The 22372-nt window shown below is 43.1% G+C and overlaps 1 protein-coding gene across 1 annotated transcript in view; it reads right to left on the reverse strand.

The window, feature by feature from the left end:
* LOC121575425 (voltage-dependent calcium channel subunit alpha-2/delta-3-like) overlaps nucleotides 1–22372 on the reverse strand; it is a 63580-nt gene that overhangs the window by 27531 nt on the left and 13677 nt on the right. The window contains exons 5-14 of the mRNA XM_045223061.1: nucleotides 21683–21845; nucleotides 20014–20145; nucleotides 17923–17983; nucleotides 17475–17625; nucleotides 17017–17091; nucleotides 12489–12578; nucleotides 7795–7908; nucleotides 4121–4199; nucleotides 3183–3316; nucleotides 486–503 (exon numbers count right to left, since the gene is read on the reverse strand). Coding sequence (XP_045078996.1) covers nucleotides 486–503; nucleotides 3183–3316; nucleotides 4121–4199; nucleotides 7795–7908; nucleotides 12489–12578; nucleotides 17017–17091; nucleotides 17475–17625; nucleotides 17923–17983; nucleotides 20014–20145; nucleotides 21683–21845 — 1017 coding nt within the window. The remainder of the gene's footprint in view (nucleotides 1–485; nucleotides 504–3182; nucleotides 3317–4120; nucleotides 4200–7794; nucleotides 7909–12488; nucleotides 12579–17016; nucleotides 17092–17474; nucleotides 17626–17922; nucleotides 17984–20013; nucleotides 20146–21682; nucleotides 21846–22372) is intronic.

Genomic DNA, 22372 nt, shown 5'->3' on the forward strand with positions numbered 1-22372 from the left:
TCCCTCGCTCACTCTCTCCGCTCCAATGTCAGTTTTATTATGAGCTTCATGAGATAAAAGGCAATGATCCACAGAATGATGAATGGTGTTTCTCTGTGGCTGAGATACAAGAGCACACACGCCAGAGGACAATCCCCCCCAACCCAACCCTTACCTCTGTGGCCGTGTGTGTGTGTTTGTGTGCGTGTGTGGGTACTATACACAATACACATACAGTCCAGGACAATCCCCTTACTGAGTAGAAGCAGAGCTTTATAAATTACAGCAGTCTCAACTGCTGCTGCAATGCCTTAACTCCACAGCAGGGGAGAAACTCACTACTCAGGAACCCTCAGCAACCAGATTACAAACACATATCAATGGATATGGAAAATAGTTAAAATGTGCACAGTAAATAATCTCTAAATGACAAGGAAACGAGAGAGAGAGAGAGAGAGAGAGAGAGAGAGAGAGAGAGAGAGAGAGAGAGAGAGAGAGGGCTTTACCTTGTGTGCCTGGGAGAGCTGCAGAAGGAGACAGAAAAATGACAAATGAGGATTGAGCTCTCCTCCTGTACAACAGACAGCCAGACAGACTGCTCCTCCTGCATATTACCATTCTAGACACAGAAGTGCAGAACAATCCAGTCGGAATTAATGAAGCTCATAATGAGGAATCACTCCTGTAGCATGAAGGGGACTGATCAGAGAGGACACATACACAGATGCAGGCACGCGCAAATGCACATACACACACACACTCACCGACACGCAAGCATGTTTGGGCATGTACACATACAGTATGAACACACATACAGGGTGGACACCAGTGTGGGGATTAGTTACTTGAAACAGTAATATATTACATATTACTCGTTACATTTAACAAAAGTAACGCGTTACTTTACAATATGACTCAAAATCTCCCCGCTTGTTTGACTGTCAGAGGGAGCAAGGCCATGCTCTACCAAAGATAGGCTACTTACTAACTCAGCTTTGATCACTAGTTTCTCCTTTCATCTGTGGAGCTGCTTTGCTGTGCTAGTCTACAAGTGCGCTATACAGTGGCTTGCGAAAGTATTCACCCCCCTTGGCATTTTTCCTATTTTGTTGCCTTACAACCTGGAATTAAAATAGATTTTTTGGGGGTTTGTATCATTTGATTTACACAACATGCCTACCACTTTGAAGATGCAATATATTTTTTATTGTGAAATAAACAAGAAATAATACAAAAAAATTTAAAACTTCAGCGTGCATAACTATTCACCCCCCCAAAGTCAATACTTTGTAGAGACACCTTTTGCAGCAATTACAGCTGCAAGTCTCTTGGGGTATGTCTCTATAAGCTTGGCACATCTAGCCACTGGGATTTTTGGCCATTCGTCAGGGAAAAACTGCTCCAGCTCCAAGTTGGATGGGTTCCCCTGGTGTACAGCAATCTTTAAGTCATACCACAGATTCTCAATTGGATTGAGGTCTGGGCTTTGACTAGGCCATTCCAAGACATTTAAATGTTTCCCCTTAAACCACTTGAGTGTTGCTTTAGCAGTATGCTTAGGGTCATTGTCCTGCTGGAAGGTGAACCTCCGTCCCAGTCTCAAATCTCTGGAAGACTGAAACAGGTTTCCCTCAAGAATTTCCCTGTATTTAGCGCCATCCATCATTCCTTCAATTCTGACCAGTTTCCCAGTCCCTGCCGATGAAAAACATCCTCACAGCACGATACTGCCACCACCATGCTTCACTGTGGGGATGGTGTTCTCTGGGTGATGAGAGGTGTTGGGTTTGCGCCAGACATAGCGTTTTCCTTGATGCCCAAAAAGCTCAATTTTTGTCTCATCTGACCAGAGTACCTTCTCCCATATGTTTGAGGAGTCTCCCACATGCCTTTTGGCGAACACCAAACATGTTTGCTTATTTTTTTCTTTAAGCAATGGCTTTTTTCTGGCACTCTTCCGTAAAGCCCAGCTCTGTGGAGTGTACGGCTTAAAGTGGTCCTATGGACAGATACTCCAATCTCCGCTGTGGAGCTTTGCAGCTCCTTCAGGGTTATCTTTGGTCTCTTTGTTGCCTCTCTGATTAATGCCCTCCTTGCCTGGTTCGTGAGTTTTTGTGGGCGGCCCACTCTTAGCAGGTTTGTTGTGGTGCCATATTCTTTCCATTTTTTAATAATGGATTTAATGGTGCTCCGTGGGATGTTCAAAGTTTTGGATATTTTTTTATAACCCAACCCTGATCTGTACTTCTCCACAAAATGTGTCCCTGACCTGTTTGGAGAGCTCCTTGGTCTTCATGGTGCCACTTGCTTGGTGGTGCCCCTTGCTTAGTGGTGTTGCAGACTCTGGGGCCTTTCAGAACAGGTGTATATATACTGAGATCATGTGACAGATCATGTGACACTTAGATTGCACACAGGTGGACTTTATTTAACTAATTATGTGACTTCTGAAGGTAATTGGTTGCACCAGATCTTATTTAGGGGCTTCATAGCAAAGGGGGTGAATACATATGCACGCACCACTTTTCCGTTTTTTTCCTCTTTTTTTTTAAACAAGTAATTTTTTTCATTTCACTTCACCAATTTGGTTTATTTTGTGTATGTCCATTACATGAAATCCAAATAAAAATCCATTTAAATTACAGGTTGTAATGCAACAAAATAGGAAAAACACCAAGGGGGATGAATACTTTTGCAAGGCACTGTATATGGGCTGCTTAATTAGCCATATATACTGTAGGCCAAACATCTGTACAGATTTCCTATCTTTTCATTCAAAATCTTTCTCTCAAGCCGCCTGTTCTGGTTATAGATTGCACATACGCGATGGACCCATAGAGAGTATAGAGGGCACACTTTCCACTAGATGGAACAGTCCTCTATGGGCTTTGCTATCACAGAAGCGATCAATGGCAAAGATGAGGGGTGCACCCTCTATACATTTCTATGGACAGCAGCTGTCATGACATTTCTCCAAACAGCCTTTCTCCGCTTGCTCGAGAACTAAATGAGGTCAAGATCGGATCATGGAAACGCACCCGGTAGAGATATGATTCTGAAAGTTGTTTGACAAAGTAATAATATTACCCAATACTCCGTTACTCATAAAAGTAATCTGATTATGTACACTGGTGGAAATACATACTGTACACGGACCACGTTACACACACTCACTAACTTTTTCTACTCACTATGATACTTACAGTGCTGTCCACGTAGGCCTCTGTCCAGACCGTGTCATGCTCATGGTCGATGACTTTAGGACGACTCATAACATGAAGATACCTCATCACATTTTCCTGTACATCAGCCAGTGTGGAGATCTGACTGAAATACCCTGTGGCAACACGCACGCACGCACACACACACACACACACACACACACACACACACACACACACACACACACACACACTGTATCACATTATGGTATTTCACAGGCATTTCCCAGTAAGTGTGTGTTACTGTGAGTGTTAGAATAAGGTTAGACTAGCTGGGCTGTGTAATCCCACAAGTCATCAGTTTTCCTGACTGTGACTTTCCCAGTCCAGAGCGTTCTCCTCTCATCCAGAGCGTGGGCACACGGGAGCCATCAGCGGCATGTGGCCAGGGGGAAAGGCTCTGACAGGAAGAGGGATGAGGCAGGGATGCCCCCTGACCCCTCTGTGTCACTCCACCGACGCTCCGCTCTGCACTGCTCACATCAGCAGCACAGCCAATCCCCAACACCTCCAAACCCACTCACACACCTCACACACTAAATCCTGCATCTCTTCGCTCCCCAACACACTCACACACCTCACACGCACACACTCCCATACACTAACACACTCAGATACCCTCACACACTTCAAACCCCCTCACACACACAACTACACTCATACCCCAGCACACACACACCAACACCCACAATTCCTCTCTCAACAAAACACACTCAAAATCTAACACCTGCATCTCTTCCCTCCCCATAACACACTCACACACCTCTTTGACTAACACACACCAATAGCCACAATTTCTATCTACCCAACACACACATTTAAACACAGCCAACATCCCGTCACAGTAATTATATGGTGTGTGGTATATTTGCTACAAAGTATTTGTGTTTCTTATGATATAGTTTGAAGAGGAGACAAACCTTTATTAGCACAGGCCATCCATTTCATGTTATCAGCAAAGGCAGACTCTCGGCCAATCAGGTAAGGGAATATGCGCACCTATACGGAGAGGAGGCAGGGACGTCAGGTGTTTATAGTGTGGTTGCCAGCTCAGATTTAAATAGAGAATACATAAACATTCACCGTGACGGAACCACATGGGGCTCCCTCTTCCTGCTCGTATTCTATCTGTCTGGAGAGGGGAGAGGAGGGTGGCAATATGGACTGCTACAGTACTGGATGTGCCTCACTAGGAAAGACCCAGTACTCTATAGCTCTTTGTCTTTCTTCCTTTCCCTTCATCTCCCTTCCTCTCTCCTCTCCTCATCCCTTTCTCATTTCCATTGTTTTCCTCCCTCTTTCTCTCTTTCTTGCTCATCCATCCATCCATATATCTGCATGTCTGTGCTTCATTAGATTTGTGTGTACGTATAAACCAAAGTTGACAGCACAGAGAAACAGGAGACAGGTTACATTCTCTCTGTGGCATACGCCAGCCAATCAGAGGGCTTCTAGCTGAACATGGGGGCGGGTCCATGCGGGTACTTTGTGTGACTCTCGGGCCAATACGGCACGGCTCATTGGCTCCAGATGCTATGCTAAGCATATAGGAGAACCAGAGTGAATGGCTGCCCCTCTGGGTATGTGGGGGGATGGGGGTTACACTGCCAAAAACGTACCCTTTGTGCCGAGTCTACCGACACGCATATGCTTGATAGGACTGGACAAAAGGGCCGTAAGCTTTTGTTTTTATTGCACTCTGAATAGCACAGCAGCCCATTTAATATCAATTGCATTTGTCTAACGCTTTCACCCAGTCGTTTGTCACAGAGTGGCCCAGAAAAGACCCCCCAGAAAGACCCTCCAATAGAGAGCCAGCCAGGGGCGACAACGACAGAGGCTGAGAGGCAGAAGCAGGGACAAGCCTATTTTGGCACTGGAGGAGGGGATTCAGAGATTATGTAGCCAGCCTGGGGCGACAGAGGCAGGGGCAGGGGAAAGGGTAGATGCAGGAGGAGAGGGGCTCCACAGCACAGAGATACTGAAATACTGGGACAGTATATAATAATATAATATGCCATTTAGCAGACGCTTTTATCCAAATCGACTTACAGTCATGCGTGCATACATTTTTGTGTATGGGTGGTCCCGGGGATCGAACCCACTACCTTGGCGTTACAAGCGCCGTGCTCTACCAGCTGAGCTACAGAGGACCACGAGAGGTAGAGGCAGGGAGAAGGCTATGTGGATACGTCCAGGAGGATAAGAAGGGCTCTAGAGCACAGAGAGCAAGCCTGGGCAGTAGATGCAGAGAGAAGACAGGAGGAGAGAGGCTAGACTCTGAAGTACATTCCGTCCTCTTCCTCCAGCCAAGCACACGCAGAAGCAGAGTTCACTGTCTGCATGAGTGTTTGATTGAGTCAGGCCAGTCTGTTGTTGAGGTGGATGGAGGTCAAACAGAGAGATGCCACTAAACTCCAGGGACAAACTGTCTGAACTATCTCCACAGCCCCTCCATTATGACTCTTAATGTCATGCTTATAAAGGTTTTCTGAATGCTTTCTGAATGCTTTCTGAATGCTTTCTGAATGCTTTCTGAATGCTTTCTGAATGCTACATAATGTGTTGTCCGTTTTGTCTTACATTGTTGTTGTTTTTTATCCCAACCTCCGGCCCCCACAGGAGGCCTTTTGCCTCTTGCCGTCATTGTAAATAAGAATTTGTTCTTAATTGACTTGCCTGGTTAAATAAAAGTTTTCTGATCATTGAACAGGGTTTGGACTGGTGGAGGACAAAACAGTTCAAAAAGAGACATGCCTAATAGGCAAAGTAAAGCAGCTTGTGTATAATGTTTTAGGTTTTGGCTGGCTCTTGGTTCTGTGTGCAGCGTAAACCATGCGTGAGTGAGTGCTCAGGGACTGAGGATGAACCATGATTCCGTCCTTGAAAACAGTTTATACCCCATGTTTCTCTGGTCAGGACAAATGTCACACTGTGTCAGGTCAGGTCAGCTCTATAAAATACATGTATATTTCATTCAATTGTACATTTACTAGGTTATGAGCTTTACTTGGATAATAAGAACTCAATTTCGCCAAACGACAAGAAGGAAAATCCATCTAATATCCATGATTTTAAAATGATGGAAATGGTGAAGTCTCAAAGGAAGCAAAACACGGCACAAGCAAGAATCGGATTCACAATGAGACTTTGAAAGGACAACAGAGGCAGTAGGAGAATGAGAAGGAGAAAGATAGATTGGAGTGTGGGTGTGTCATTGTCATGACAATTCTATTTTAAAATCATAACAATACAAAATCAACCAAAGCAAAGTTGGTAGAATGTTTGAATTTAAAATGTTTGGTTAATAAGAGCAACAGTGTTGCCATGGTGATTCTATTCATAAGAATACAATTACATTTGAAAATGATGATATCACAATTGAAAATTGAATGTTAGAATGTTTGGTTGATAGGCACAAATGTTGATTTGGAACTCTGTTTTGGTGGCAACAACCCAAGACTAGACGTGCGACTTGCTTCTTTCTGCTATCTAAGATTATACATTTAGCTAAAATGACCTTCTACACCTAGCGATTTAACCAGTCACTACCATGGATGGCACAGGGACATCAGTATCTTCCTGCAATGCCTTCAAATTCCATCAGCTATGGTTAGACTGAGACAAATACTGTATTTTTACCAGGATTTGGTTAATTGCTTATTGTTGTGTATTTCTGAGCATTACAGGTTTAGAATGCATTTAAGTACATATCAGATCATCAAGTTCCTGCAGGAAACCAATGGCCTCCATTTTAATGCAAATTCTATACTTGAATCTGAATTATGAATAAATGACTCGACTGCCCCCGCAAGAAGAGAAAGGATTTCTGAGGGTTTCTGTTGCATTTATGTAAATCACGAAGGCCATTTGCACTCATTTGCATTTTCCTGTGGAGGAGGAAAACTTTCTGCAACAAAAGGGTGATCAAATTAAGATGCCAGATCTGTATAGCATCGGCTTTATGTGTGACTTTAGGTCAGGTCCTCCCGATTTTCTCAGCGATCAGGCATTGTGAGTGGTACTGGAAGTCCCGGTACCTAACCATGGCCAACTTCTGCTACCACAGCATTGCTCCTGCTCAGGCAGGTATTGGTTATCTGTTCCACAAGCACATGGAGCTGAAGCACCAGGTAGAGTTCTACATTGCAGGAGAGTGAGGATGGAGTTTTATGAGGATGGAGTTTTACGAGACTTTTCTGATGAAGAGATTGAGAAACTGGAAGCCATTCCAGGGGTGTTGGAGATGGCTGTGAATCTCTGAGTTATTTTGTAGATGTAAGAAATGTAAGATAGAGTAAGATAGGATTGGTAGGTATAGTACGTTTGATAAGTTATTGTACATTTTATAGCAATACAAATAAATTATATTGTAAGTATCAAAATCGTTATGTCTTTTTTGTGACTGTGCATGTGTGTATGTGTGTTTGAGTGAGTTAGTGAGTTAGTGAATGGTTGTTTGTGAGAGAGAGAGAGAGAGAGAGAGAGAGAGAGAGAGAGAGAGAGAGAGAGAGAGAGAGAGAGAGAGAGAGAGAGAGAGAGAGAGAGAACACTACCTATTGGAGAGCCTTCCCAAACATGACCAGTATCTCACCTTTCTGTCTGGCCAATTGAACTTGGCGAAGACGTCGTCGTACATCTGCGTTGCCCCGTCGGTCACCAGCATGATAGCCTGGCTACACACACTGCCATGCCCAGTCTGGTTAAACTACGCACACAGAGAGAACACAAACACTTACACAGAGATACACAATCATCACTCAAACAAACACAGATACATATACACAGGAATACATAGAGTTGGGGACTTGAGTCAAGGACTGCGTTGCACTTTTGGATGATTCAAGTTCAGATGATTAATTTATATTGATAATTATCTATTTACTAATAGATTATCTTGTATTTACTATTTTCCTAACAAGGAAACTCATTGAGTTGAACCAGATGGGAACATCAATGATAGGTTTTGCACCATGGTCTTCCCGACAGCCAGATTACTATCTCCAAAAAGGAGCAACATTTATTCACGTGGCATGTTCATCTCTCCTCTAAGCCTATCTCTGTCTCTGAGGCCTGGGCTACCTCAGAGACAGACCTGGGTTCAAATACTATTTGGGCTTGATTACCTGGGCTTAATTGAGCTAGTCTGACACAATTGAACCAATAGAATACTCACAAGGAGTGCAAACCTTGCCCATCTGGCACTCCAGACGAAAATGCTAAAAGTATTTGAAAGATTTCGGTTAGTATTTGAACCCAGATCTGCTCTGAGACTCTGTGCCTGTCATCTCTGCCCGTGGCCGTGTAATGGCTGTTTTCACTGCTGATGTCTGATGATGTCCGATACTGGCGCCCAGCGCGCCCGTGTCCCCCGTCAGGGACTAAAACACAGATAATCTCTTTGTAAATAAACCGGGGAGTGCAGCCCACATTAATCTGATGGCAGAAGATGCATGGCGGTAATTAACTGGCTTATTGACCTGTGACAGAGGGAACATGGAGAAATAGAGGTTTGTGGAGTGAGTGCCATTATCGCCGTCTAAAAGCTTCTGAGCTGAGCACGGCTCTGCTCCCAAAACACAACAGCAGCAGCACAGCAAGAATGTGTGTGTGGAGACAGATATACACACGCACAGGCATGCACACACACACACACACACACACACACACACACACACACGCACACACACACACACACACACACACACACACACACACACACACACACACACAGGATTACAATACCGCACGGACTGTCTCTCGATGCACACACCTCTCACACATGCACGGTGGTCTCCGTATACATTGCGGATTACCACGAGTTGACCTTGCTCAGAACATCCCTTCAAGCCAGGGTAAAGAGTTACTGTAGATATGTCAAACAGACCTAGACAAACACAGCGTATAGAGCAAATGATTTACATGTATTTTGTCAAGAATATGGACAATGCTAAGAGCTTTGACACCTCAAGCCGTTTTAGAGCTAAGGAGGTTTGTCTGAGGCAGAGATCTGTAAATAAGGCTGTATTGGATCAAACTAACAGAATTCAAAGCCTGTCCACCACAGTGAACTACAGAGAAAAATGAAGATATACCATCCAGACAGAACATAATGTTGACCATAATGTTTAAAACAGATGCAGTGTAGAATACATGATGCCATGGTAGGATCAGTGGTGTGTATTCATGGATGCCAAGGCTTCCCAAAAAAATTAACCAATATTTGATTTTTTTGCCAATCAGCGTTGAGCTAAACTGTCCTGGTGCACCATAAAAAAGTGTCAAGGGAAGCCAGCTTGGATTTGGCGTCCCTCCTATCAAATCCCATTGAGAGCATACGTCATTGACAGAAAAACTTGAATTGTTGCATCTCGTTGTGTTGTTACCCTCCGCTGGCTAGCTAGCCAGCTAGCTACAATTGGCCCTTTCCCTAAGAAGGAAAGCCATGGATGGAGATAGGGATTTGGACTTGTGGTTATATTTAATTCGCCATACTGGCCAATGATTATAACGGCGATTCTGATCCAAACATTAATTAATACATTGTTGTGCCCCTGGCCGGAGAGGACGGAAGTTCAATATGTAGCTTGATGTAGAAGGCTAATGTTAACTAGCTAATGTTGCCCATGAATGGATGTTAGGCTAGCGAACAAGCATTTTAGCCAGGTAGCCTAGGACAACAAAAAATAAAAGCTTGTACTGTATGACAGAGTGATAGAATGTTCAGTCAACATGAAATAGAGGAGGATGGCATTGACGTTTCTCTACAAGTAGGGTGAGTCAACATGTGTTGCTACATATGCACGCACACACGCACACAGAAATCAGAACCATGGACAGCCACATCATATTTAGCTTACGTTGATTAGACAATTGTTTTTGGTATCTTTTAGTTGTCACTGTATTAGACTAAGCAGAGGTGATTTGATTATGTTGAAATGTTGAAGTTGAAATGGTGCTGGAATAGTGGAGACAGCTCCTGTTTTCTTGCTACTTGCGGTAAGTGATTTTACCAGTGGTGGAAAAAATACCCAATTGTCATGCTTGAGTAAAAGTAAAGATACCTTAATAGAGAATGACTCAAGTAAAAGTTAAAGTCACCCAGTAAAATACTACTTGAGTAAAAGTCTAAAAGTATTTAGTTTGAAATATAAATTGCATTCGGAAAGTATTCAGACCACTTCACTTTTCCACATTTTCTTTTACATTACAGCCTTATTCTAAAATGGATGAAATTGTTTTCTTCCTCATCAATCTACACACAATACCCCATAATGACAAAGCAAAAACAGGTTTTGGGGATTTATCCCATTCTTCTCTGCAGATCCTCTCAAGCTCTGTCAGGTTGGATGGGGAGCATTGCTGCACAGCTATTTTCAGGTCTCTCCAGAGATGTTTGATCGGGTTCAAGTCCAGGCTCTGGCTGGGCCACTCAACAACATTCAGAGACTTGTCCTGAAGCCACTCCTGCGATGTCTTGGCTGTGTGCTTAGGGTCATTGTCCTGTTGGAAGGTGAACCTTCGCCTCAGTCTGAGGTCCTGAGCGCTCTGGAGCAGGTTTTCAACAAGGATCTCTCTGTTCATCTTTCCCTTCTTGGTCACCTTCCTGACCAAGGCCCTTCTCTACCGATTGCTCAGTTTGGCCGGGAAGCCAGCTCTAGGAAGAGTCTTGGTGGTTCCAAACTTCTTCCATTTAAGAAGGATGGTGGTCACTGTGTTCTTGAGGACCTTCAATGCTGCAGACATTTTTTGGTACCCTTCCACAGATCTATGCCGTGACACAATCCTGTCTCGGAGCTCTATGGACAATTCCTTCGACCTCATGGCTTGGTTTTTGCTCTGACATGCACTGTCAACTGTTGCACCTTATATAGACAGGCGTATGCCTTTCCAAATCATGTCCAACCAATTGAATTTACCACAGGTGGACTCCAATCAAGTTGTAGAAACATCTCAAGGATGATCAATGGAAACAGGATGCACCTGAGCTCAATTTCAAGTCTCATAGCAAAGGGTCTGAATACTTAAGTACTTTACAACACTGGATTTTACCCACGAACCGCTACTGGTTAGGATACAGGTGTTGACAAATGTGGAGATTATGGGAACCGAGCCGACTAGGTGAAAAATCTGTCGATGTGCCCTTGAGCAAGGCACTTAACCCTAATTGCTCCTGTAAGTCGCTCTGGATAAGAGCGTCTGCTAAATGACTAAAATGTAAAATGTAAAATGGTGATGATCAGTATTATCGTCAAGGTTTGTTTGTGCTCAGACCACAGTGCTGCTTCTAGCAGAGAAACACACAAAACATCTCCAGGAAACCATAGTCTTGAGAATGCTGCAGTGTACACCACTCCAGAGCTAGTCAATTGCTTCCTACCTTCGATCTGCTCTGCAATAAGCTACAGAGTAAAACGTCTCTAGCCCAGTTAGTCCATCCCATCCATTCATCGAGGTGGTAGCCTGGCCTAGTGTAACAATGTATTTCACACTGAGCCTATTGGCCAACAATTACCATATTCATTGGACTAGCTTTAATTAATCGTACCAATGCAGACATTGGAGCCGTGCTCCCGGGACCCTGTGTGGTGCGGCGGGCCGCTAGCCTGAAAACAGAGAGATAAAAGGAGAGCAGAGAGGCTCCTGGTCTTATCTCCACCGGCTTTGTGTTCCAATCATCCTCCTTATTAATCAGTACTGTTAATTACAATCATTCATCATCTTCAGAATAGATGTGTCTGTGTTCGCGGGGGCGGAACGGGGGATAGCGGGGATTGCGGTGAAGCATTTGGAACGGGAAATGGGAAGGAGACGCGCTGTACTCAGAGCCTGAGAATAAGTAGGTACTCCTTGCTGGAGTGTACTGATGCTACTCCTTTTCATCATTCAATTAGGTTGGGACATACAACTATTGTGCCTGAACTAACTGCCTTTCTACTCAAACGTCTCTGCCGTGTACCCAAGAGTGTTTACGTATATTTGTTGTTCAATCAAGTAAAAAGTCATTCTGGAAATAAACTGAAGTCCGAGACGCATTTGAGAACCAATTTGTGTTTAAGGTTTTGTGTTGTGTGTTTCATCCGCTCTACATTGGAGACATTTGCTGAGTTGAGTATTACAGTATGTGTGATGTTCATGATATAGATACACAGATAGAGCACCTGTAAGATGTAACTACTGTATATTTGTTTGTGCAATGTCTGTGTTGAACGAATAAACAAATGAATGAATGAACCAATGAACCAATGAATGAACAAATACAGTGTTAAAGTCCAAGGCTGAACTTACATCATTTAGAATGGTGAACGCTTCGGTCAGAGCGTCACCCAGCAGACCAATCCCTTTGGCAAACAGCTTGTCCAGATGTTCTCTGAAATGCTAATAGATAACAAGGGAAGAGGTAAACATACAGTATGATTTGAGTATTAATCAAACAAATTCCCTCTGATATGATCTACATACAATTGTGTGTGTGTGTGTGTGTGTGTGTGTGTGTGTGTGTGTGTGTGTGTGTGTGTGTGTGTGTGTGTGTGTGTGTGTGTGTGTGTGTGTGTGTGTGTGTGTGTGTGTGTGTGTGTGTGTGTGTGTGTGTGTGTGTGTGTGTGTGTGTGTGTGTGTGTGTGTGTAAGTGTGTGTGTGTGTGTGTGAGAGAGAGAGAGAGAGAGAGGGGAACTTTTTTTGTAAAAATGGAAAGAAAATCATTTTCCTCATTGTTTAAAGATTATTCTTTTAGGGGGTAGATCAGCTTTAATATTGCTGGTAGATTGTAGCTTCCATCAATGTAATCGTCTGCATCACTTTCAATCACCCATATATTTTTTTTGCAAATATACATATACATACATACACACATAAATACATACATATACATATGTACCGGTCAAAAGTTTTAGAACACCTACTCATTCAAGGGTTTTTCATTATTTGTACTATTTTCTACATTGTAGAATAATAGTGAAGACATCAAAACTATGAAATAACATATATGGATTAATGTAGTAACCAAAAAAGTGTTAAACAAATTATTTAAATTGGTTTAATGACAGCGTTGCACACTCTTGGCATTCTCTCAACCAGCTTCATGAGGTAGTCACCTGGAATACATTTCAATTAACAAGTGTGCCTTCTTAAAAGTACATTTGTGGAATTTGTTTCCTTCTTAATGCGGTTGAGCCAATCAGTTGTGTTGTGACAAGGTAGGGGGGTATACAGAAGATAGCCCTATTTGGTAAAATACCAATTCCATATTATGGCAAGAACAGCTCAAATAAGGAAAGAGAAACGACGGTCCATCATTACTTTAAGACATGAAGGTCAGTCAATACGGAACATTTCAAGAACTTTGAAAGTTTCTTTAAGTGCAGTCGCAAAAACCATCAAGCGCAATGATGAAACTGGCTCTCATGAGGACCGCCACAGGAATGGAAGACCCAGAGTTACCTCTGTTGCAGAGGATAAGTTAATTAGAGTTACCAGCCTCAGAAATTGCAGCCCAAATAAATACTTCACAGAGTTCAAGTAACAGACACATCTCAACATCAACTGTTCAGAGGAGACTGTGTGAATCAGGCCTTCATGGTCGAATTTCTGCAAAGAAACCACTACTAAAGGACACCAATAATAAGAAGAGACTTGCTTGGGCCAAGAAACACGAGCAATGGACATTAGACCAGTGGAAATGTGTCCTTTGGTCTGGAGTCCAAATGTGAGATTTTTGGTTCCAACCGCAGTGTCTTTGTGAGACGCGGTGTGGATGAACGTATGATCTCCGAATGTGTATTTCCCACCGTAAATCATGGAGGAGGAGGTGTTATGGTTGGGGGTGCTTTGCTGGTGACACTGTGTGATTTATTTAGAATTCAAGGCACAATTAACCAGCATAGCTACCACAGCATTCTGCAGCAATACGCCATCCCATCTGGTTTGGGCTTAGTGGAAATATCATTTGTTTTTCAACAGGACAAGGACCCAAAACACCTCCAGGCTGTGTAAGGGCTATTTTACCAAGAAGGAGAGTGATAGAGTGCTGCATCAGATGACCTGGCCTCCACAATCCCCAAACCTCAACCAAATTGAGATGGTTAGGGATGAGTCGGACCGCAGAGTGAAGGAAAAGCAGCCAACAAGTGCTCAGGTGAAGCTGGTTGCGAGAATGCCAAGAGTGTACAAAGCTGTCATCAAGGCAAAGGTTGGCTATTTGAAGAATCTCAAATATAAAATATATTTTGATGTGCTTAACACTTTTTGGGTTACTACATGATTCCATATGTGTTATTTCATAGTTTTGATGTCTTCACTATTATTCTACAATGTAGAAAATAGTAAAAATAAAGAAAAACCCTTGAATGAGTAGATGTTCTAAAACTTATGACCGGTAGTGTACATACAGTGAGGGAAAAAAGTATTTGATCCCCTGCTGATTTTGTATGTTTGCCCACTGACAAAGAAATGATCAGTCTATAATTTTAATGGTAGGTTTATTTGAACAGTGAGAGACAGAATAACAACAACAAAAATCCTGAAAACACATGTCAAAAATGTTATAAATTGATTTGCATTTTAATGAGGGAAATAAGTATTTGACCCCTCTGCAAAACATTACTTGGTACTTGGTGGCAAAACCCTTTTTGGCAATCACAGAGGTCAGACGTTTCTTGTAGTTGGCCACCAGGTTTGCACACATCTCAGGAGGGATTTTGTTCCACTCCTCTTTGCAGATCTTCTCCAAGTCATTAAGGTTTAGAGGCTGACGTTTGGCAACTCGAACCTTCAGCTCCCTCCACAGATTTTCTATGGGATTAAGGTCTGGAGACTGGCTAGGCCACTCCAGGACCTTAATGTGCTTCTTCTTGAGCAACTCCTTTGTTGCCTTGGCCATGTGTTTTGGGTCATTGTCATGCTGGAATACCCATCCACGACCCATTTTCAATGCCCTGGCTGAGGGAAGGAGGTTCTCACCCAAGATTTGACAGTACATGGCCCTGTCCATCGTCCCTTTGATGCGGTGAAGTTGTCCTGTCCCCTTAGCAGAAAAATACCCCCAAAGCATAATGTTTCTACCTCCATGTTTGACGGTGGGGATGGTGTTCTTGGGGTCATAGGCAGCATTCCTCCTCCTCCAAACACGGCGAGTTGAGTTGATGCCAAAGAGCTCGATTTTGGTCTCATCTGACCACAACACTTTCACCCAGTTCTCCTCTGAATCATTCAGATGTTCATTGGCAAACTTCAGACAGCCCTGTATATGTGCTTTCTTGAGCAGGGGGACCTTGCGGGCGCTGCAGGATTTCAGTCCTTCATGGCGTAGTGTGTTACCAATTGTTTTCTTGGTGACTATGGTCCCAGCTGCCTTGAGATCACTGACAAGATCCTCCCGTGTAGTTCTGGGCTGATTCCTCACCGTTCTCATTGCAACTCCACGAGGTGAGGTCTTGCATGGAGCCCCAGGCCGAGGGAGATTGACAGTTCTTTTGTGTTTCTTCCATTTGCGAATAATCCCACCAACTGTTATCACCTTCTCACCAAGCTGCTTGCCGATGGTCTTGTAGCCCATTCTGTATACTTATTTCCCTCAATAAAATGCAAATCAATGTATAACATTTTTGACATGCGTTTTTCTGGATTTTTTTGTTGTTATTCTGTCTCTCACTGTTCAAATAAACCTACCATTAAAATTATAGACTGATCATTTCTTTGTCAGTGGGCAAACGTACAAAATCAGCAGGGGATCAAATACTTTTTTCCCTCACTGTACATACATACATACATATAAATACATATACATATATATATATATATACATATCCCTTAAAAATATATTTTTTCCTTTATTACTTTCTAACCCTACCACTCCTCCCCTAATTGCAGTAAACTAGTGAACAACAACGCTTATGCCTCTACTTCCAGCTTATACATACTATATAAATTTTATGGACACAATCTATTTTACAATAATTATATTTTGTTTGTTTTTACTGCTGTCCTTCCTCTACCCTCAACCTCTCCCATCTATTTCTGATGTCCATCCGGTTTGATTTCTATTTGCCATATCTTTCAAACTGTGCTCTTTCACAACAGTTCTTAACCTATAACCTATATACTTTTTACGGACACAGTTTGTTTTACATTAGTTATCTTGTTGTTATTAGTTGTATTTAGTCCCAACCTTCAGCTCCATTCAACCCCTCCCATCTATCTCTTAACACCATCCATATTGGATTTCTATTTGCCATATATTTTTCAACTGTGCTGTGATGTTTCACAAAAGTTCTGAACCTTTCTATTCTCATTGTTTCTACAGATTGTAAATTTAAAATAAACATTTTTGCTAAAAGTATTATTATATTATTGATCGATTGACTATGACTTTTCAGATCACCCAGTAGTGCTATTTGCAGGGTTAGCTCCAGGTAAATATTGCAATTCTTCAGCCATTCCTGGACCTATGACCAAAAACAAGCTACATATGGACAGTACCAAAACAAATGATCTAATGATTCTGCCTCTTCGCAGCAAAATATGCAGAGCTGGGAAGGTTGTATCCCCTATATAAATAACATTCTATTGGTTGCAAGAATTTTGTATAATAATTTAAATTGAAAAATTCTAAGTTTTGAATGCGGCGTCGTTTTGCATATCAGTTCATAAACCATGTGCTATGGAATCGGTACGTCAAAAATCTCTTCCCAACTATTTTGTAATCTATATGGCACGGCTGTCAATTTTTTGGTCCTTAAATGAAACTGGTATACTTTTTTATTTATCATAATTTTCTTTAACCAATTATGATCTTTAATGCAGGGCCGGGGGAACTTACAGCTTTATTATTTCTGTCAGCCCGTACCAGTGTACCGTTCAGACAAGGCTCCACGTAGTGCATCTCCTGATTGTACTGTGAACACATATGGAGAGGGTTAGATGTGAGTGGAATGATACATGAAACACACACACTCACACACACACACTCACACACACGCACACACACAGACACAGACACACACACACACTCACACACACGCACACACACGCACACACACACACACACAGACACACACACACACTCACACACACACACACACAGACACACACACACACACATGCACACACACACATCATATTTTACTCAGATAAACCGATAAGTTTAATACGCTAAGGGCAATACATTCAGCAGACACCCACAAACACACACACACACACACCACCACCCCTCCCAACAAACACACACACACACACACGCAATCCCACCCCCACAAACAGGTCATTAATGAGACTGACAGCGATGATGTTGAAGAAGTCATCGTCTCCCAGTGTGTCCAGTATAGAGGAGACAGTCTGTCTGGCGATGGTCAGTCTCAGGCCCTTCATACTGCCACTAACGTCCACCAGGATCACCACGTCTTTAGGAGACGTCGCTGCCTGGATGTACCTGAGCATGGAGGGATGACAGACTAGTATCCACACACTAGCCAAAACATTGGTTCTATCTATCCATTAAATAAATGGGGGTATATCAAGTGTAGCATAACAACACACAACCTGTGACTGGGATCAATGGAGCCAAAGCAACACACAACAAATGGACAACGTACGCGACAGGGGTCAAGACTTGCCATGCTGTACACTGCACAAATGTCTTGATATGGACATCAAATTGTAGACTACATAGCAAGAGAAGAAGCCATGTTCTAATTGGCTAATGTTGACCTATTGTGAAAAGGCATACCACTTCCTGTTCCTGCAGTCGAAGGCAATGACCCCGTGTTCGTCTGGATGCCATTTGACCCCTGCAACCATGAGGAGAAAGAAATGAAGCTACAGTAGATACACAAAGCACCATGTTCAAGTCATACAGAGTGTAAGGATGTGCCAGAGTCAACTATGGACTGCACATTGCCTGTAGAAATGGGGGTTCAATAAGCAGGGTTGTCTCTGTTTCTTTCATTGCTACTCAATAAAAATGAGAAAGGAGAGTCAGGTCTACGGATGTCAGATCCCTGAAGGGCACAGTGCTATGCTTTTATGTCCTACACTCTAAAGCCTCATTCACATTACAGAGCAGTCTGGATGTCATTCATTTCAATGGGGATCGTCCGCAACGGAGTGGAATCGCAGCGCCCCCTTGGGGTTGAAGGCTCCTTTGCGAAACGGATGTTGCATACTTAGAATTTGTCCAAACTTTGCGTCGTCTGCAGTGCAGCCAGAGAAGAAGAGGCGAAGCGAGAGGGATAACTGGGTCCAAAATCTGTGTTCTCCAGCAGGTGGCGTTTTTTTGTTTTTTTTTCGCTCACCAAGCGAGGTGTTTTTGTATGGAGGTCAAATGAGAGTGTCAAATTTAGTTAACAAAAAATGTAATGGTATATTTTCTACATGGTGGCTTATTTGATCGAATAGAAGTTTCATAATGATTAGGTTGTTATGAGTGTACTGATATAAGTAGGACACGTGACAACCTGACAACTTTGAGAAAAACCCATTTATATCAGAGTTGTGCCTGATCGTCACTAGTTACCACAGCCACAAAGTCATAAACACCACCTATTTCTACAGTTTCTCTTCTTAAAATGTTAACCTTATTCCTAACCCTAACCTTCAATTAAAAACAAAAAGCAACAACAAAAAAATACTATATAGCCAATTTTGACTTTGTGGTTGTGGTAACTATTGTAAACCGTGGTGCCTATTGTTCACACGCATATCTGCCATCTCATTGGCTAAAATGGTCCCACCTGATCTTTCCTCCTCCCGACTGCCTTCCATTTATTTTCATTGTTATAGCGGCCATTAGAGTATCTGGTCAATATAATGGATCATCTGTGTTGCAGCCAGAGTTGTCAATAGAACAGGAAGTTCCCAAACCACAGAACAAGATGAAAATATGTGGTTTTCGGCAATGGCTTTATGGGATAGCTAGCAACTTTTAAACAATTACCCATTCCTATAAGTGAATACTATTTGAATAGCAATGTTGTAAATGGACTGTTGCCTCCCATTTTAGTTTATTGTGACGGTAATGATGTTTGTTTTTTATTACAATTATTAGGTGGTGGTCATTAGCTACACTATCTCCAACCTAGCCTAGCTTTTAGCTAGCTACCTGCTCTGTTAGCTAGCTTGACTTGCTAGAAAGTTAGAGAAACAAGTTGAGGAAAAACATAACTAAACAAAACGTTTAATTATCACCTAAAACAATATGTGTCTCCTGTCTTGAATGAAAAGGTCATATTTTACAATCTCCCAAAATAAATGCTATCTCTGATGAGAGACTAGGCTTTCTTCCATCTTGTCTTGTGTTGTGAAACCCTATGCTCTCGGTCCAGTAGCAGAACGAGATTGCGTGAAGATGACGTATGGCGTAATGAAATACGTCCCGATGTGTACAGGGTATAACACTACTCTAGTCTCAACTATGCAGGACATTATCCACAGTCATCCACAGTGGTGAATGACTTTAAATGATATGACTGTAATGAGAAGGCACACATTTCTGTATCACCATTTATAGCTCATCTTCTTGGTGTTACGGAAGGTTATACTACTGCAGTCAGCATTGTGGCTGTCTGATGGTGCTGTAATGATCCCATATGTCTGACTGCCATTGCTCTGGACTGCTTTGTAGTATGTTGCTGCTGGACTCACACATTCTGATTAATTTGCTATATGCATCCTCTCTGATGGTCTGTAAAATTACAACATTAGCAAAATCACCCTTGTAGTGATTCCATTTCATTTCCCCCCATTTCATACAGTGACTGCTCCCTGCACCTCCCCCACGCTCATATACCCACACACTTAGACACGCACACACACAACTCACCGGGATACTGCCTAAAGAAGCCCTTGGCACTTCCAAAGTACTGCCATATCAGGGACGGGTCTTTTTCAAAGTTATCCACAAACACTTTATTCAAGGCCTCCGACCAATACACCCCATTCACTATGGCTGGATCTGAGAGAGAGAGAGAGAGAGAGAGAGAGAGAGAGAGAGAGAGAGAGAGAGAGAGAGAGAGAGAGAGAGAGAGAGAGAGAGAGAGAGAGAGAGAGAGAGAGAGAGAGAGAGAGAGAGAGAGAGAGAGAGAGAGAGAGAGAGAGAGAGAGAGAGAGAGAGAGAGCGAGAGAGAGAGAGAGAGAAGGGAGGCGGGAGGAAAGAGAGAGGGGAAGGAGGGAAGAGAGCGACAGCGTGAGAGAGATAATAACCAAGTAATAATGATCATCACCATTAACACAGAACACAGGTGTGCTGGACCGTTAAGCTTTGGCCCTTATTGACCCCCCTGGTGGAGGGACAATGAGGCATGGCCTCCACATACACACGCACACGCACAGAGACACACACGCACAGAGACACACACGCAAAGAGACACACACACAAAGAGACACACACACACAGAGACACACACGCACAGAGACACACACGCACAGAGACACACACGCACAGAGACACACACGCACACACAAAGAGACACACACGCACACACACACACACAGACACACACACACACACAGAGACACACATGCATGCACAGTCACACACACAGCCAGAGCAGAGGCTGATCCTGTCAGGGAGCCTCCCATTGTGCCAAGAACAAAGGGAGAGTGGGGAGCACTGAGGAGGCCATTACATCCAGAGAAAAGTCAGCCACGGCTACACAGACTGGGCTGACTGGGCTAGAAAACAAATAACAGCTGAACAGTCATTCACTGCAAGAGAAATAACCTCATCCCTTCCTCTCTCCTCTCCCCTCCTTCCTTCTCTCCCTTCTCTCGTCACTCACTCCAATGTCTTTGAAAGGCCTGTAGTGTTACTGCTCTCTCTATCTTTGGGCCATTATGGATCCCCCCACCCTCCAGTGATACTGATACTGACACAGCTAGAGCATCACTTCATTCTCACCATGCAGGGTTGGGGTCCATTCCATTCCATTGAAAATGTCAGTTGTTTTAATTTGAATCTGAATTTGTTTCCCGAATTGACATGAAATTGACCACAAATCAGATTCTCACACAATTAAATTCAATATATTTGTATTATACAACGAAGGGCAACTCTGTTCCCGCCATGCACCCACGCTTAGCTCATCTCTTGTGGGCATGGTCCTACTTTTTCGATATCAATATTTGCACACAGTGGTCTCTGAGTGTCCCTACCTTTGTTGTAAATGTTGGTGGGCACCTGGACCACAACGAGGCTTAGATCTACCCCTACACTTTATTTCCAGTGGGCTCTGTTGGGTGTTGGTGATGGTGTGTGCTGTTGAACGTACCTTTGTTGTACATGTTGGTGTGTGTTGTTGAACGCACCTTTGTTGTACACGTTGGTGTGTGTTGTTGAAATAACCTTTGTTGTACACGTTGGTGAGTGTTGTTGAACGTACCTTTGTTGTACACGTTGGTGTGAGTTGTTGAACAAACCTTTGTTGTACACGATGGTGTGTGCTGTTGAACGTACCTTTGTTGTACACATTGGTGTGTGCTGTTGAACGTACCTTTGTTGTACATGTTGGTGGGCACCTGCACCACACTGAGGCTGAGGTTGACTGACAGGTTGTTGAAGTGGTCATTGGGTTCCAGGACGAACTCTCCTCCCAGCTCCACGTTGTTGCCCTCCTCATCCACCTCGTTGATCAGCACTGCGTTAAAGTACTCATACTGGGGAGGAACAGACACAGTGCAGATATATAGAGTTAAAATCCAATAATCAGACCAGTGCTGCATTGAAGTACTCACACTGATGAGGGGAAACAACAGAATGAACATTCAACTCAACAACCAGTTTCAGTAGCCTTATAGCTATAAAGTGGTACTTTATTTCTCTTGACAACCCAGACAATGACGAGAAAAACACACAAGTGTTACATAAAGGGACATGAGGTCAAAGTACATTAGAGCTGCATTTAGACTGTGTATTTATACAGTAAGTAGAGTCAAGCTCAGCACTTTCTTGGATAGGTTTCATATGGAGTGGAAGGTACAGTGTAGCAGACTAGCAGTGGTGGTTAGCTCTGGTGCTCAGCACTCTGGACGATGAGGGTTAAGAGAACAATCAGACTTTTCTAAAGTGTAACTCTGCCGTGTGATTGGCCTGTCCTTCACAGTGCTGAACCCCTGGACCTGCTTAGAGGAGAGACTCTCTCATTCTATCTAAGCAGCACGGCTCTGGCTGTGGACTGACGGGC

This window comes from Coregonus clupeaformis, chromosome 10, assembly GCF_020615455.1.
Source record: "Coregonus clupeaformis isolate EN_2021a chromosome 10, ASM2061545v1, whole genome shotgun sequence".
NCBI lineage: Eukaryota > Metazoa > Chordata > Actinopteri > Salmoniformes > Salmonidae > Coregonus > Coregonus clupeaformis.